At 54.4% G+C, this 16,482-nt stretch overlaps 1 protein-coding gene across 2 annotated transcripts; it reads left to right on the top strand.

Moving 5' to 3' along the window:
* Positions 1-233: 233 nt before the first annotated feature.
* On the top strand, positions 234-16,384 carry ITPKC (inositol-trisphosphate 3-kinase C). 2 transcript variants are annotated; one of them, XM_035023315.1, is made up of 7 exons: positions 237-1,453; positions 5,849-5,948; positions 8,415-8,628; positions 9,206-9,410; positions 12,124-12,225; positions 12,853-12,924; positions 14,903-16,384. In XM_035023315.1, the coding sequence occupies exons 1-7, from the start codon at positions 368-370 to the stop codon at positions 15,104-15,106; spliced, it is 1,983 nt and encodes a 660-aa protein (XP_034879206.1). In that variant the 5' UTR covers positions 237-367; the 3' UTR covers positions 15,107-16,384. The 2 variants fall into 2 exon arrangements, with proteins under 2 accessions (XP_034879207.1, XP_034879206.1); XM_035023316.1 differs by lacking the exons at positions 12,124-12,225; positions 12,853-12,924; positions 14,903-16,384 and adding an exon at positions 11,789-11,897 and having other exon boundaries at positions 234-1,453.
* The last annotated feature ends 98 nt before the right edge of the window (positions 16,385-16,482 follow it).

The raw sequence follows: 16,482 nt of genomic DNA, 5'->3' as shown, positions 1-16,482 counted from the left end.
TCGAGGGTGTAGGAAGGTCGGATTAGTTGCGGGGGGTCTAGGAAGGGGCCCCACTGGCCCGCAGCCAGGACACCGGCGGCTCACACCCAACCCGGACCAGCTTCGAGAGCTCGGAACGCTCCTCCTCCAACAGAAGCGGGCGGGACCAGGCAAGGCCCGTCCCCCCTGCGTCACGTCCGGGGCGGGGCTTCGGGGCTTTCCCGGTTTGCGGCGGGAGGCAGAGTATCGGTTAACCCCTGCGTGGCCGGGCGGGCAGGACTCCGCGGGCCGGAACCCGCGAGTCGGGGCTCCCCAGCCACACCCCTCGCGGGATTTAAAGGGGCAGGAGGGGCCGGGTCGGGTCGAAGCCCGAACCTAGGGAGCGGGCATGAGGCGCTGCCCGTGCCGGGGGAGCCTGAGCGAGGCAGAGGCCGGGGCGCTGCCGGGAGCGGCCCGCATGGGGCTGGAGGCGCCGCGAGGGGGGCGGCGGCGGCAGCCGGGGCAGCAGCGACCTGGGCCCGGCGCAGGGGGCCCGCCGGGGCGGCCGGACGGGGGCGGGCCCCGGGCCCGGACCGAGGCGTCCAGCCTCCACCACGAGCGCGAGAGGGTCGGCCTCGGGCCTGAGCCGGGGACAGACGGACTGGTTGAGCCTGAAGCAGCTGGCCTCGGAGCGGAGACAGAGCGGCCCGGCCAGAAGACGGAGCCAGACATATCCAGCCTCCGGACAGGCCCAGAGAGGAGCAGCCACTGGTCAGAGCTGGAGACAGCCGGTCCCTGGACGGAAACTGGGACGGATGGCTTTTGGACTGGGCCACACAGGTCTGACCTCCAGTCTCAGCCAGAGAGGGCCAACCTCCGGACGCAGCCCGGAGTTGATGGGCCCCGGACAGAGGGAGAAATACATGGGTCACAGACCCAAGCAGAGAGGGCCACGACCTGGGCTGATAACCTCTGGACCCATAAGAACAGGTCCAGCCTCCGGACTCAGCCAGAGGGGGCCGGTCCCTCAACAGAGCCAAGTGCTGATGGCTCCCAGATACAACAGGATGCGAAAACAGCCTGGGAACAGGTTGGCACTGATGGTTTCCCAACACGGCAAGATACTGTTGGCTCCTGGACACGGCCTGGCACTGATGGTCCCCAGACACAAGATACTCACGGACCCCAGACAGAACCTGGGACAGACTGTTTTTTGGGGGAGTCCCAGCAGGATGGCCAGTTAGAGGAACCAGAACCTGGGGAGTTGGGGACTCACCTATACTCTCACCTGGAGTGTAGCTCCCTGACCCCTGTGCCCCGCCTCATCATCACTCCTGAAACACCTGAGCCTGAGGCTCAGCCAATGGAGATGGGACCTCCCTCCCGGGCTGAGGGGGGCAGTGGTGGCTTCTCCTCTGCCTCCTCTTTCGACGAGTCTGAGGATGATGTGGTGGCCGGGGGCGGAGGTGCCAGCGACCCCGAGGACAGGTCTGGGGTGAGTGGGAACCGTCCTGCCCTTGAGCCACATCCCCACAGGCCCCTTAGCCCAACCCCCCTGCCTTTGCTTTGAGAAGTTCTTTAGCACCACAAACAGTTTCATCTCCAGGTACCTCTTCCATCTGCCGACCTCCTTCCTCTTACAGCCACATTACCAACCCACTCCCAGCACCCTCCTAATCCTTCCTTTTCTCCTCCCCAACTGACTCCAGTCCTGGGGTCTAAAATAGACAGCCACTGGCTGACTTAATGGTGCCCAGGAACTCCTGAAATTGGGTGATCGTGTGAGTCTCTGTGCATATACACATTTTTGCAGTGAGTGTGTATGACTTCTGTCGGATCTTCTAGAAAGTATGTAACCTCAGAATCTGGAGAGCTCTAGTATAGGAGGACAGAAAGGGTGGCACTTTTTTTTTTTTCTAAAGATTTTATTTACTTATTTGACAGAGAGAGACACAGCAAGAGAGGGAACACAAGCAGGGGGAGTGGGAGAGGGAGAAGCAGGCTTCCCGGGGAGTGGGGAACCCAATGCGGGGCTCGATCCCAGGACCCTGGGACCATGACCTGAGCCGGAGGCAGATGCTTAACGACTGAGCCACCCAGGCGCCCCAAGGGTGGCACTTTTTACCCCCAGTTTTTAGTCTAGGGCCTGTGGCTATCTTCAGGGGTCATGAACCTTTACCACCCTTTAGCCATTCGCTTTTGTAGGGAGTGAGCCCCCCAGCTTTTATCAGATTCTCAAAGGGCTGTGTGAGCCCAAAATGCTAAGGACCCCCAGCTTGGCCAGGGAACTTCTGGTCTCCCCATTGCCCCCCAGCTCTCCAGGGGGCTCCCTGCAGACTCTTGTTTACATCCTCTACCCTCACCCCCAGCTTGGGTGTGGTTCTTCCCTGGTGAATCAGGAGGGCTGGGCAGTGGGCAGGTTCAGGGAGGGTCAGCACCGAGGCAGGTGTGAGAGCCTCGAGTGGGTTGGCCTGCTGGGTCCTCCCATTCTCCTGGGGCCTCTGGCCGGAGTTGGCCCTGAGCCCCCTTCACCCTACATGCCTCCCTTAGGAACGTGCTTACACATGTGGCCACAGGTGGAGACAGACCTGCCTAAACCTGCCTGTGCCAGAGCAAAGGAGCTGACCCTCTGGTCTTTCTGCCTTAGCTGTTTGCTCCACCTACTCTCTCACATTCTTGGCATCTCAGAACAGCTGATCTGGAAGGGAATGGAAAAAAAAAAATAGCAGCTAGCACTTGCTTATACCCAGCTCTGTACTAAGCTCCTCGCTCATATGAACTCATTTAATCCTCATGGCAGCCCTATGAGGTAGATACTGTTATTATTCCCATTTTATAGATGAGGAAACTGAGGCCCAGACAGGTCATGACACTCGTCCAAGGTCACACACTTTGGAAGACACAGAGCTGGGGTTCAAACCCTTGGAATACTAGGCACTTTTCTAAGTGTCGTATATGTGTTAACCCCGAATCCTCGTAACAGCACTATGAGATTGGGATTATTATCGTGTCCATTTTATAGATGAGGAAACCGGTTTAGAGAGGTTCGGTCACTTGCTTAGGGTCGGTCAAGCTTGGTTGGAGCCAGGATTCTAACTCTGTTCTGGCTGAGTTTAAAACTCAGTTACTTCAACCTCGGGGGTGTATGGGTGGATCCGTCCCTCACTTGCTTTCCTCCCAGACCTCCCTGTCTCCAGTTTTTCTCCATCCTTCCAGAATCTGCCTCCAAGACCCACTTCTGATCAACTTTTGAAACCTCCCTGCTTCCAGTGCCTTCCGTGGCTCCCCGGGGCCTTCCAGATAGCCATCAGTAATTCAGTCCAGTGTTCAGAGCTTCCTGTCTCCAGGCTGCTTCCCATGTTCAGCTTCCCTGCTCCCCTCCTGACCACCTCCGCCGCCATGAAGCCCAAGGGCACAGCATCCTGCCTCCCCTCGTGTTCCTGCTGCCCAGAAAACAAACCCTTGCTTCCTTCTCGCTTAATTTTGAAATCCCATCCGACCTTAAAGTCCTACTACTTTCTTCCTTTCCTCCCCCTTTCCCTTCCTTCTCATGTCCATCCTGTCCTCCTAATCAGACAACCAACAGTCCCTGCGCCTCTGTTATGTGTCCCCCCTGTGTTGGCTTTTCTCGGCAGTGACTGAGACATTGCCCTCATGGGGCTCCCAGGCCAGTAGAGAAGACAGACCCATTGCCATACAGAGAGGTCAGGGCTGGTATGGGGGAAACCGAGTGTTGTAGGAGACCATGGCGGGGGCGGGGGTGTGTGTGATTGGCCGCACCTGGGGTATCAGAGAGGGCTTCCTGGAGGAGGAGGATGGGAGAGGTGACCATCGTGAAGCCATCTAAGAAAGCCCAGATTAACCATCAGGTCTAGGAAAGAGACAAGCTACTGAATCTGCTTCATGATAAAAGACCATTACAACTAACCTTCTTCTTTTTATTTATTTATTTATTTATTTATTTATTTATTTAAAGATTTTATTTATTCATTTATTTGAGAGAGGGAGAGAGAGAGGGAGAGAGAGAGAGCGAGCACATGAGAGGGGTTAGGGTCAGAGGGAGAAGCAGACTCCCTGCCGAGCAGGGAGCCCGATGCGGGACTCGATCCCGGGACTCCAGGATCATGACCTGAGCCGAAGGCAGTCGCTTTAACCGACTGAGACACCCAGGCGCCCAACAACTAACCTTCTTCAATCCAAACGTTTCTGGCGCAGCCATGGTGTGCTAGGCCATGGACTGGGGACACAGGCATAACCATGACAACCCCAATCCCTGCCTTCAGAGTTCATAGTCCAGCAGGGGGTATAGCATGTAAGCCCAGGGCAGTGGGTTCCGAGTTAGAACCCCAGCACTGTGCTGTGTGACTTAGGCAAGTGACTGCATCTCTCTGAGTCTCTGTTTCCTCTGGAACACAGAGGCAACAATCCTCCCGGGGTTGTGTTTTTAGGATTAAGTAGGTTATGGCTCACCGAGTCTTTGTCATTGTGCCTGGAATGTTCCAGGTGCTTAGTAAACAGGAACCTTTATTAATCACCTCCTCTCCCCGGCTGGCAGCTGGAGGATGGAAGGAATAGCCTTTCCTGAATCCTGCAGTCCCAACACCCTGTGTCTGCTTGACCTTCCCACCATCAATTAGATGTCTGCTGAGTAGCTGGGCTCTGAGCAGGTGGGAGAGAACATGGCTTTGACCCCAGGGTAGTGGGGGGATGGGCCACACAGCTTCCTTCTCTGGAGAGGACCCCTTCTCCTAATACCTGCCTAAGGGCCTGCCATGTGCTTGGAGCAGAGAATGTATTCATGTGTGTGCATGCGTGCTCATGCATGTGAATCAGACGTTGACCTGGTCTCAAGAACCTCTTGACTGAGTCAACCTGATACAACTAAATCTTTGTTTTCAGTTTGCTTTATTGGTTTTCTATCACTTGTTCTCTCTCTCTCTTTGCTTCTACTTATCTTTTTCTTTCCTGGCATTACTTTGTATCTGTGTCTCCCTTTCTGTCTTTCTATTATTTTCTTTGTCTTTTGGTAACCCTGTCTCTGTCTTAGTCAGGCTAGGTCAGGGTTTGCTGTAGTAACAAACAACCCCCAAACTTAGTGACTTGGAAAAACACATGATTATTTTTGTTCATACTGCACATGGACCATGAGCCACTGGTGGGTGAGGGAGCTCTGCTTCATGCTGTCTTCACTCAAGGCCCAGACTGAAGAAGCTTCTATTTCTTTTTCCACACTCCCCACCCCCTTCTACAGCAGGGCAAAGGACACACAGAATCACGTACTGGCTTTCACGCTTCTGCTCACATTTCATTGGCCAAAGCAAGTCAGTAACCTAAGGTCAAGATGGCAGGGATGTCCCTGGAACGGGGAGGGGCTGGAGCCATTTGGTGAGCAGCTCTCATGACTGTCCCAGTCTCCATCTCCTGTGCCCATCTCTCTGTCTCTGTCATCACCTTGTCATCTGCTTCTGTTTCTGTCTTCCTCTGTGGTTCAGCCTCCGCTCATCAACTCCTACCTCTATCACCTTCTCCAGAAGGTCTGACTTGGTTTTGGGATGGAAGTGAGGTTTCCAGGTGTTTGGTGTGTGCCTGTGGAGGGGAAGACCTGGGGGGCTGCTTGTTACTGCAGCAAGACCTGGCCTCTTTTTCCTCCTTTGAGAAGGACAGAGAAAAATGGACAGACTCCTCCCCACCTTTGCTGGGGCCTTTGGGGGATCTTGAGATGGCTGAAGTAGTGGGCTTTGCTCACCCCAGTGAGCTTGGGAGCAGTGATCCCAGGAAGCCCCCTGGCCCTGGAAAGACCCCTAGTCCACCTGGTTCCCCTCAGTGCAACACCCCACCCCCTTCCCTCCCCAGCCTTGGCACTGACCCCACCCTGCTCTGCCTCACACAGAACAAACCGTGGAAGAAGCTGAAGACGGTTCTGAAATATTCGCCCTTTGTGGTCTCCTTCCGAAAACACTACCCTTGGGTCCAGCTGTCGGGACACGCTGGTGAGAGCAGGGGTGCGGGGGACGGCAGGGGGCAGACAGGCTGGACAGACACCTGGGCTGGGGAAAGAAAGCTCCAGAGACATTCTCTGTAGTTCAGGTTGCCCCATCTGTCAAATGAGCTTGAGGACAGTCTCCACCTCATGAGGCTGTTATGGGACATGCTCAGGCCTTGGCCGGGCCATCTGTACATCAGGGCTGAGGGCTGTTCCCTATTGTCTCAGTGCCAGGGGAATGGGGAGCAAATCCTCAACCCTGGGCAAAAAATGGTTCTGGGCCCAAATCCTCTTTCTGCACTTTCTTTATGGGGGATCCTGGGCCAGTTACTTTCTCTCACTGGGCCTTGGTTTTCTCACCTGTAATATGGAGATAATCATACCTCCCTTGCAGGCTTAACCGAAGGGTTAAAATAAAAATGTATATAAACGGGGATACCTGGCTGGCTCAGTCGGTAGAGCATGCGACTCTTAATCTCAGGGTTGTGAGTTCAAGCCCCACATTAGGCATGGAGCCTGCTTAAAATAAAAATAAAATAAAATATTTTAAAAAATAATGATAAGCCAAAATGTCTATGAAGATTGAGACACGGCCCCTCATTAATGGAAATAATCATTCCTTGTTCTCTCCTCATGTCCAGAGTATAGTAGGCCCTCAAACAACAGCTCTAATGGTTTTCCCCAGGCCCTCGCATGATGTCTGTGGCACGTGGTAGCACAATGCCCAGCACAGAGCATTTTCTGTAAAGGGCTGGATAATAAACATTCTAGGTTTTGTGGGCCGTATGGTCCCTGTCACAACTACTCAACTCTGTTGTTCTAGCATGAAAGCAGCCATAGATAATACATAAACACGCGAGTGTGTCTGTATTCCAATAAAACTTTATTTACAGGGGCGCCTGGGTGGCTCAGTCATTAAGCGTCTGCCTTCAGCTCAGGTCATGATCCCAGGGTCCTGGGATCGAGCCCCGCATCGGGCTCCCTGCTCAGCGGGAAGCCTGCTTCTCCCTCTCCCACTCCCCTTGCTTGTGTTCCCTCTCTCGTTGTCTCTCTCTCTGTCAGATAAATAAATAAAATCTTAAAAAAAAACAACTTTATTTACAAAAAAGGCTACTGCTGGGGACTAGACAAATTGGGTGGGTCCACCAGCAAAGGAAGACAAAAAGGGAACTTACCTACCTTGTTCATCCCTAGATCTGAGTCATTGAAAAGCCAGGCCCCCCGCCCCAGGGCTGCCATCTCTGTGCGTTCTCATTACTCTAGCTGAGTTAAAATACCAAAAAACCCCTCAAAAGTTAGTGGTGGTTAAAAGAAAACTTAGCGGAATAAAAGGACCATTTTATTACACTCACAGGTTTGGGGTCAGGAATCCAGACAGGGCATGGCAGGGATGCGCCATGGTATCTGGGAACTCAGCTAGGACAACTCTTTTGAATGCTGCAAGGTGGAAACTTTTGAGATTCATTCACTCGCGTGCCTTGCGATCAATTCTTGGCTGGCTCTCAGCCGGGGCTGCCTCTGTGTGGCCTCTCTGATGCTGCTTGGGCTTCCTCACAGTATGGTGGCCTCGGACTAGTCCGCTTTCTTCCAGGGCTGCTCAGGACCACAAAGGCACGCATCTCTGCCAACACAGTGGAAATCACATCTCCTCTTGTGACCTAGACTCTAAAGCCCCAGTGTCACTTCTGTCATCAGCCCTCCCAGATTCAAGGGGAGAAGAAGAATTAGATTCCACTTCTTGATGGGGAGTGGTGAAATTCCAGAAGAACCTGTGGGGCAGCAGCTATTGTTGCAGCCATCTTTGGAGAATATAATCTGAAAATACAATTTGCCCCAATAAGAATTCGTAATTCTAATCTACACAGTCTGCAGGGTCCAGGAAATGCCAGATTTGTCAGTTAACTTAAATTGGCCCCAGGCATCAGCACTGTGGGACTCCAGGCAGAAGCAAATGCAAATCTTTTTTTTTTTTTTTTTTTAAGATTTTATTTATTTATTGGAGAGAGAGCAGGAGCAGGGAGGAGAGGGAGAAGCAGACTCGCTGCTGAGCAGGAAGCCCGATGTGGGGCTCAATCCCAGGACCCTGAGATCATGACCCGAGCCAAAGGCAGACGCTTCACTGACTGAGCCACCTTGGCGCCCCAAAGCAAATGCAAATCTGCTCTGGAGCGTCATGCTCTGGACTTAGGTTGCACAAAAATTCCCACAGCCGATCATGAGCTCACAATCTAAAATGAAAAGACAAAGGAGGACATAACGTGCTATGAGCAGGACTCCGTTTGGACAAGGAGCAGCAGCAGATCCTGCCCTTTCCATATCGTGGCCAAGACTGTGAGAGTTACAGGGAGGGGGAGAAAGCCTCTCAGAAGGGTCAGGCAAGATGAGGGCAGCCAGGATCTGATGCATCTGGGAGATGAGGCGATTCTCTGGCTGATCCAGCTTCTGACCCTCTTGTTGACTGTGCTGCTTGTAGGGAACTTCCAGGCAGGAGAGGATGGTCGCATCCTAAAGCGCTTCTGTCAGTGCGAGCAGCACAGCCTGGAGCAGCTGATGAGTGACCCCCTACGGCCTTTCGTGCCCACCTACTATGGCATGGTGCAGCGGGATGGCCAGGCCTTCAACCAGATGGAAGATCTCCTGGCGGATTTCGAGGGCCCCTCCATCATGGACTGCAAGATGGGCAGCAGGTAGGTTGAGGGGCAGCCATGGGGCAGAGGTGAAGGGTCAGGGGATGCTCAACCCACTGGGCCACCCAGGCGTCCCTCATTTCACTCTCTTAATAGTTATCTTTTGACAAACAGAAGCACTTTTAATTTAGGCCAGTGTGCCATTTTTCATTCTGATTAGTGGCTTTGTGTTTAAGAAATCTGCCTACTCCAAGATTGTGTTATCTCCTATGTTTTCTTCTGCAAGCTTTGTTGGTTTGACTTTCACATCTAGATTTGCAATCCATCTAGAATTAATTTTTATACATGGTGTGAGGTAGGGATGGAAGCCACCCCCCCACCTCAATATGGCAGTCCTATTGACCCAGCACCATTTATTGAGAAGACTTCCCTTTACCCACTGAATTGTTGGGCCTTCTTTGTCATAATTTGGGTGAATGTACACACGTGTGTCTGTTTTTAGACTCTGTTCTGGTCCATCGATCTAATTGTCTATTCTTGTGACATGTTGTGGGTTTATAACTTGTCTTGATATCAGAGAGTATGTCCTCCATCTTTGTTCCTCATAGTTTTCTTTGTCACGTCCTCTGTGTCCCAGGACCTACCTGGAGGAGGAGCTAGTGAAGGCCCGAGAAAGGCCCCGGCCCCGGAAGGACATGTATGAGAAGATGGTGGCTGTGGACCCCAGGGCCCCCACCCCTGAGGAACATGCTCAGGGTGCTGTCACCAAGCCCCGCTACATGCAGTGGAGGGAGACTGTGAGCTCGACCTCCACCCTGGGCTTCCGGATTGAGGGCATCAAGGTGAGGGCCAGGAGCTGCTAGCCTGTCGCCAGAGGGCTGAGCGCTAGATCAGAGGCAGGGCCTCTTGGGGAACATGGGTGTCAGGGAAAGCTGGGAAGAAGCAGGATGTCGAGAAAGAGCAGGAGACTGTGGAAGATGAATAGACAGGGGCTCAGGGAAGTTCTGCTTCTTTCTCACCCCTATCAGTGACCAAGTTTTGTTTATCTGTCTCCCTGAGTAGCTCTGATTCTGTCTGCTCCCCTCCCTACGGCCCTGCCCTAATCCGCTCATCTCTCCTGCCCTAGCCTCCCTGGTCTCTCCTGCCCTAGCCTCCCTGGGCTCTCCTGCCCTAGCCTCCCTGGGCTCTCCTGCCCTAGCCTCCCTGGGCTCCTGGGTCCTTGTCTCACCCCCTCTGATCCTCATCCAACATGGTAGCTGGAAGGATCCTTTTTCCCCCATATGGGGAAAGATTTTCATTTTTTCTTTCGTTCCTTTCTTCTTTCTCTCCTTTTTTTGCAAAGTAAACCTAATTGCTTGAAGAGGTATTCACACAGTTCAAAAATCAAAATAATATAAAAGGGTATAGAGGGGAAATCTCTCTCCTAACCCTGCTGCTGTCCTTCCCCCCACCCATGCCGGCTCCTGGAGAACCACCTTATGGTTTCTTCTGTTTCTTCCTGCAGATACAAACAAATGCAATTGCATATCCTAAATTTTCCTCCTCCCCCTCTTACGCAAAAGGAAGCATAGCCCTGGAGAGTTTTCCATATCATTCCATAGAAAGCTGCCTGCCTGCCTTCCTTCTTTCTTTGCTCTTCCTTCCTCCCTTCCTGTCTTTCTCTGGATGTAATAGCTCTCTCTGGGTGAGACACAGTCCCCTAAAGATGGCCACCTGGGTTTCCACTTTTTGCGATTATAAACAGTGCCTCAGTGAATCACTTTGTACACCAGACACTTTGCCAGTGGGTAGGTTTGCTGTAGACGAGATTCCCAGAAGCAGGAGGACAGTGTCGAAGATGAGGTGCATTGGGGATTTTGCTAGAGATCGTCAAACTCCTTTCCCAGGAGTGGGACCATTGTGCACCCCGCCAACGATCCATGAGAGTACCCATTTCCCCACGGCCTCGCCTGAGCTGTCTTTCTGATTTGTACATCTGACTGTCATTCTCCTATTCAAAACCCTTCCATGGCTCGCTAGTCCTCTCGAGAGAATTTCCCTGGCCTAGAGGGCCCTCCAGGGTCTAGCCTCATCTCTCCCCCTCTCTTCCTCCTCGTCTACCTCGTCTTTCATTTGCTTGAAAGAGTCCTGCTCTTTCCTGCCACAGGACCTCTGCACATGCTCTTCCCCCTACTTCCCCCTGATTGACTCCCAGTTGTTTTCCTGTCTCCTTTTATTTTATTTATTTATTTAATTCATTTGAGAGAGAGAGAGAGAGAGAGCATGGCAGGGAGGCGCAGAGAGGGAGGGAGAAGCAGACTCCCCCACTGAGCAGGGAGCCTGACACGGGGCTTGATCCCAGGACCCAGAGACCATGACCTGAGCCAAAGGCAGATGCTTAACCATCTGAGTCACCCAGGCACCCCTATTTTTTATCCATTTTTTATTTTATTTATTTATTTATTTTTATTTATTTATTTGAGACAGAACGAGAGAGAGAGAGCACACATGAGAGGGGGAAGGGTCAGAGGGAGAAGCAGGTTCCTTGCTGAGCAGGGAGCCCGATGCGGGACTCGATCCAGGGACTCCAGGATCATGACCTGAGCCGAAGGCAGTCGCTTAACCAACTGAGCCACCCAGACGCCCTCCATTTTTTATTTTTAAGGATTTTATTTATTTATTTGAGATAGAGTGAGAGAGAGAGAGAGATCACGAGCCAGGGGGAGGCGTAGAGGAAGAAGCAGACTCCCCACTGAGCAGGGAGCCCGATGCAGGGCTGGATCCTAGGACTCTGGGATCATGACCCCAGCAGAATTTCAGATGCTCAACAGACTAAGCCACCCAGGCGCCCCTCCTGTCTCCTTTTAAATTTCACTTCCTCCAGGAAGCCCACCTTGATTTCTGTCCTGCCAGATCAGGGCCCTCTCTTTACTTCCTCATTATTCTTATTTCCCTTTGTGATGATCTTATTCCATACCTGCCTCCTTCGCCCGACTGTGTGTCTGTCCTGTCACCTCCGTGTTACCAGCACCCACACGCATCTGGTGCAGTGTGGCAGAATGACTCAGGTGGCTTTTCTGTGCCCCTCTCAGACATAAAAAAAAAATAACATTAGTGTCATTTATGGAGTGCATCCTTAACTGTGTGCCAGGCACTGTGCCATGCATCCTACACATCCAGTCTCCTCTGATCCTTATACCAGCTTTAGGTGGTAAATATCAACACAATCCCCATTTTCCAGATGTGGGAACTGAGGCTGAGGCCGGGAAAGCGGCTTAAGGCTGCCAGCTAGGAAGTGGCCGAGTCACTGTTCAAAGCCAGACCCACCCCTCTCCAGAGTCCACTTGGCTAGACTGGCTCAACCAGGGGGTTCAAGGTTAGCCTGGGAAGGACCGGTGGCCCAGGAGTGTGCCGTGGGGCTGGGTGGAGCTGGGCTGGCAGGTGGGCTGGCTCCTCCTCCTGAACAGCCAGGGGCTTGGGGATAAGCAGGTGGTCCCAGGAGGTGCCTGAGGCTGCTTGGGGTCAGGCACGTGAAGGAAAAAGTATGACGCTCTGCCTTTGCCCCTTGTCCTGCAGAAGGCCAGTGGGACCTGCAACACCAATTTCAAGAAGACCCAGGAGCTGGAGCAGGTGACAAAGGTGTTGGAGGACTTTGTGGACGGGAACCGTGGAATCCTGGTGAGCGGGACACCCATGCCCCGAATTTAGCAGCTTAAGACCATTGCCATCATCATTGCTCCTAAGGCAATGGTCTTCTGCTGTAGGCCCAGGCTGGCCGATAGTGGCCTGCCTTGCTTACCATCTGCGGTCAGCTGGTGGCTTGGCCGGAGCTGGCTGGACCAGGAGGGTCCTGCTCACATGTCGGCTCACGACTTGGCCACTTGTCTCTCATGCTTCAGCAGGCAAGCCTGGGCGCGTTCTCGGGTGGAAGCAGGTGGCCCAGAGAACGAGTGAAAATGCAAGATGTCTCGATGGCTCAGAATGGCCACCATCATTTCTGCCTCGTTTTTTTGGCCAGAGCAAGTCCTCGGACCAAGCCGAGGTTAAAGGGACTCAGACTCCACCTCTTGGTTAGAGGAGCTGCTAGGAATTGTAGATATTCATGTAATGTCCCAACCATACTCTGCTCTGTGCCATCCAGAGGCATCCAAGCCTCCGCCCACCTTGCATTTTCCCTGCGGCTCCCCTGATCCCATCCTGGCAGGGTTCTGCCCGCTCCTTTGGGGGTATAGGATGTCCGTTCTCGAGGCGGGGAAGGACCCACAGAGTCCCTGTGCTAACCAAGAAGTGCTCCTTCTCACACAGAGAAAGTACGTGGCTCGCCTGGAAGAACTCCGAGAGGCTCTGGAGAACTCCCCCTTCTTCAAGACCCACGAGGTGCGAGCCCCAGGTGTTGTGGGAGCCGAAGGCCCTGTGGGGGGCTGGGGGGGCAGGGGGGTGTCAGCATCTGGGTGGCACTGAAGAGAAACCGCTGACAGAGTTACAGGGCAGAGCTATTAAGAGGAACCCCCATGTTTTGGGGTTTGCTTTTTAGGGTAGGCAGCAGAGTGGGTTTTAGGGAGATGGGATAGTTCAGAACATGGGCTCGAGCCAGGGGGTCTGCAAAGAAGGCTGTTTGTCACTGGGCACGCGACTTACCCTCTAGGGCCTCAGCTTCCTCCTAACACAGGGAAAAAATGGTTTTTTGTTTATTTATTTGAGAGAGAGAGTGTGAGAGTGAAAGAGAGAGCATGAGCAGGGGGAGCGGCAGGCAGAGGGAGAGGGAGAAGCAGTCTCCCCGCTGAGCAGGGAGCCCGACGTGGGGCTTGATCCCACGACCCTGGGATCATGACCTGAGCTGAAGGCAGACACCTAACCAACCGAGCCACCCAGGCGCCCTAACTTCTTGCTCTTAAGATTACTTTGTAATCGGGCGCCTGGGTGGCTCAGTTGGTTAAGCGACTGCCTTCGGCTCAGGTCATGATCCTGGAGTCCCGGGATCGAGTCCCGCATCGGGCTCCATGCTCGGCAGGGAGTCTGCTTCTCCCTCTGACCCTCCCCCCTCTCATGTGCTCTCTCTCATTCTCTCTCAAATAAATAAAATCTTAAAAAAAAAAAAAAAGATTACTTTGTAATCATAATTATTTCCAGTTACCAGTGTCTGCCTTCCTGTTTGGTGGCTCTCACCCCCTCTGCAGCCTGTGTCTCTTTGGAAACATTCATTTCTCTGGGCTGTCGCAGGAAGTCTGTGAAGTGGTGACCTCAGTGCGTGTGGGTGTCCTCTCCCTCCTCTCTCCAAGCTCTTCCACCACCCCCGCTCAGGTCCCCCTCACTTTTTTTCCCGGCGTCCCCGACTTCCCGTAGATCCCTGATCTGGGAGTTGGGCCTCCGGGTTCAAACCGCGGTCTGCACTCCCCAGCCCCCTGAGCCTGGGACCTGTCTCCCGACAGGCAGGATGGTCTAGCAGAGCCCCTGCCTCCTGGGTGGGGTGAGGATAAGGCGGGTTAATACATGGAAGGGTGGCCCATGGTCCACCCTCAGTATTCACCAGCCGGGACTATCCTGTTCATTATCATCAAATGGCACCCTCATGGTCCTCGTCTCTGCCCTTGGGCTCTACGCGCCACGTCCCGAAGAGGAGGCCCAGGGACCTCATCTCTTCTGTGCTCCTGTTCGGTTTCACCCACCTGGTGACTTAGCATTTTAAAAAGTGAGTTGCCAGCACCTAAAACATAAGACTTGACCCGAGTAGGGACATCCGGTTTCCCGGGCCCACTGGGAGATGTGGCCCCAGCTGGGCCGCTCGCCGTACGCCAACAGCCAAACGGAGTGGGGCAGCGACTGCCTCTCCTGACAGCCACCTGCTCACCTGCCCGGTCACCTGGGTTCTCTGGGAGCAGTGGGGTTTGAAACCCGACTAGAAAAGGGGAGGGCCTTGCACACCTGGAGTTCCATGAAGGCAACGAAAGTACTATTTCTAATTTTAACCCTACCCGCCCCCACCAGCATCTACCGAGGGCTGTGTGTCCAGCACCGCAAGGCACTTGGAGAGCGTGTGTGCATCGTGGAATGCTGCCAATGACCTTAGCAGCTAGGGGAGGGGGGCTCTTAGCATCAGCACCAGCAGCAGTCCGCGGGGGCTGAGCGCTTCTTCCACGGGGGGAGGCGTCGGGCGCTCTTGACCCATGCGAGATCCTGCAGGCACCTGCGTTTGTACCCCAGCGTGAAAAAGGGTAAAAAGGCAGAGCCGGGATTTGAACCCAGACAGCCGGGCTCTGGAGTTCATGCTGTCAAGCGCCCTGCTCAGCTGCCTGTTGGGGAGGGGGCCCGAGCCGATGCCCGTTCTCCCGCTAACCTCCGAGCTCTTTCCCTGCAGGTGGTGGGCAGCTCCCTCCTCTTCGTGCATGACCACACTGGCCTGGCCAGGGTCTGGATGATTGACTTCGGCAAGACAGTGGCCCTGCCCGACCACCAGACGCTCAGCCACCGGCTGCCCTGGGCCGAGGGCAACCGCGAGGATGGGTACCTCTGGGGTCTGGACAACCTGATCCACCTCCTTCAGGGGCTGGCCCAGGGCTGACCCACTTGCCCACTGCCAGGTTTATTTATTGGATGGTGCCTGTCTGGCTGGCGGTGCCCCGAGACTGGCCACAGGGGGTGGGGTGGGGGCTGATCGCGGGGATGGGAGAGGTTGTGTTTTACAGCACGCGAGACCAGAGCGGAAGGTCCGAAGGGCCTGGGAGACCAGGTAGCGTCCGGCCCTTTCATGGTAGGGAGGTTTTAAAGACTGGAGCAGGGGTGTGACATGGCCACATCCCATGGTGAATCAGAACCAGACTGGGTCCTCCGATCAGCCAGGAAAGTTTCTGAGGGGCTGCTGGAGACCGTAACTAAACCGTGAGCCCTGACAGAACACAGTTCAGAAGCCACAGGGCACCTGCGTGACATGGTGCCTCTCGCCGTAGGAATGACTGTAATCACGGCCTCCTTGCCAGCCCCCTCCGGGCTGCAGGCTGGCTCCTGGAGGCCTGGGGAAGGTCAGCTTCATCCCTGGTGCGCCGGAGAACCAGCCCTCACCGTGCACAAAGGCAGGGGCCACCTGTCTGCCTGGGAGAGTTCTGGCCCCATCCGTTCATCCGGGAGCCATTCCAGCGCTGACACTCGGGGGAGGGTGTGACGCCATGGGGCTGGGCTGAGAGCTGCTGCCGTGGGGCGGGACCCAGTTCTCCCTGTCCTGCCCTCCCCTGGCCCCATGGGATCCTCCCTGCTCTTGGAAGAACTCTGCTGACCCCCCTGCAGAAGCCAGACCATAGCCACGTTGCGTGCCCGGCACTGTGACCGGCACCACCTCGCGCCTCGGGCACCAGCCTCAGCCTTGGGACCTCCTCCTCCCACCCCTTACCCCCTTTCCCTTGCTATCCTAGCCGGCTGGTGGCGGGAAGGGCTTTCAGCCACGGAAAAGCAGGTTTGGGAAGCAGAGCTGCCTTCCTCCAGGGGTGCAGGGTAGGTGGGGCCGCTGGCTGTGGCCCCGGGGCTTGCGGCCTGCTCCAAACCAGAGACCCTAGCGCCGCCATGCGTGGGTGACGCCCCTCCATCCCCCTCCTCCTGCACCTCTGCCTTTGGCTTCCTAGCTTCAGAGGCTGGGAACCAGGCACCTCCCTCTTCCCTAAGCTGAAGCTCGAACGTGTCTTCCAGGCCTGAGGAGGTGTGCTCCTTTTCTACTGACCACCTTTATACTTACTTATCCGAGAGAGGTAGTCGTTAGCTGGGGCAGCGTTCCGAACAGGAGGCAGAATCCCTTCAAGTGCTTTCCCCTCCATGACGACGCCCCAATAAATCGCACAGTCGGTCAACTTTATGGACTTTTTTCTTTCTTTCTTTTTTTTTTTAAAATATTTTATTTATTTATTTGACAGCGAGAGACACAGCGAGAGAGGGAATACAAGCAGGGGGAGT

Source organism: Mirounga leonina, unplaced genomic scaffold (genome assembly GCF_011800145.1).
Source record: "Mirounga leonina isolate KUSES-001 unplaced genomic scaffold, KU_Mleo_1.0 Mir_177, whole genome shotgun sequence".
Classification (NCBI taxonomy): Eukaryota; Metazoa; Chordata; class Mammalia; order Carnivora; family Phocidae; genus Mirounga; species Mirounga leonina.
The sequence above is the reverse complement of the archived record's forward strand: the minus strand, read 5'-3'. Positions and strand labels throughout refer to the sequence as shown.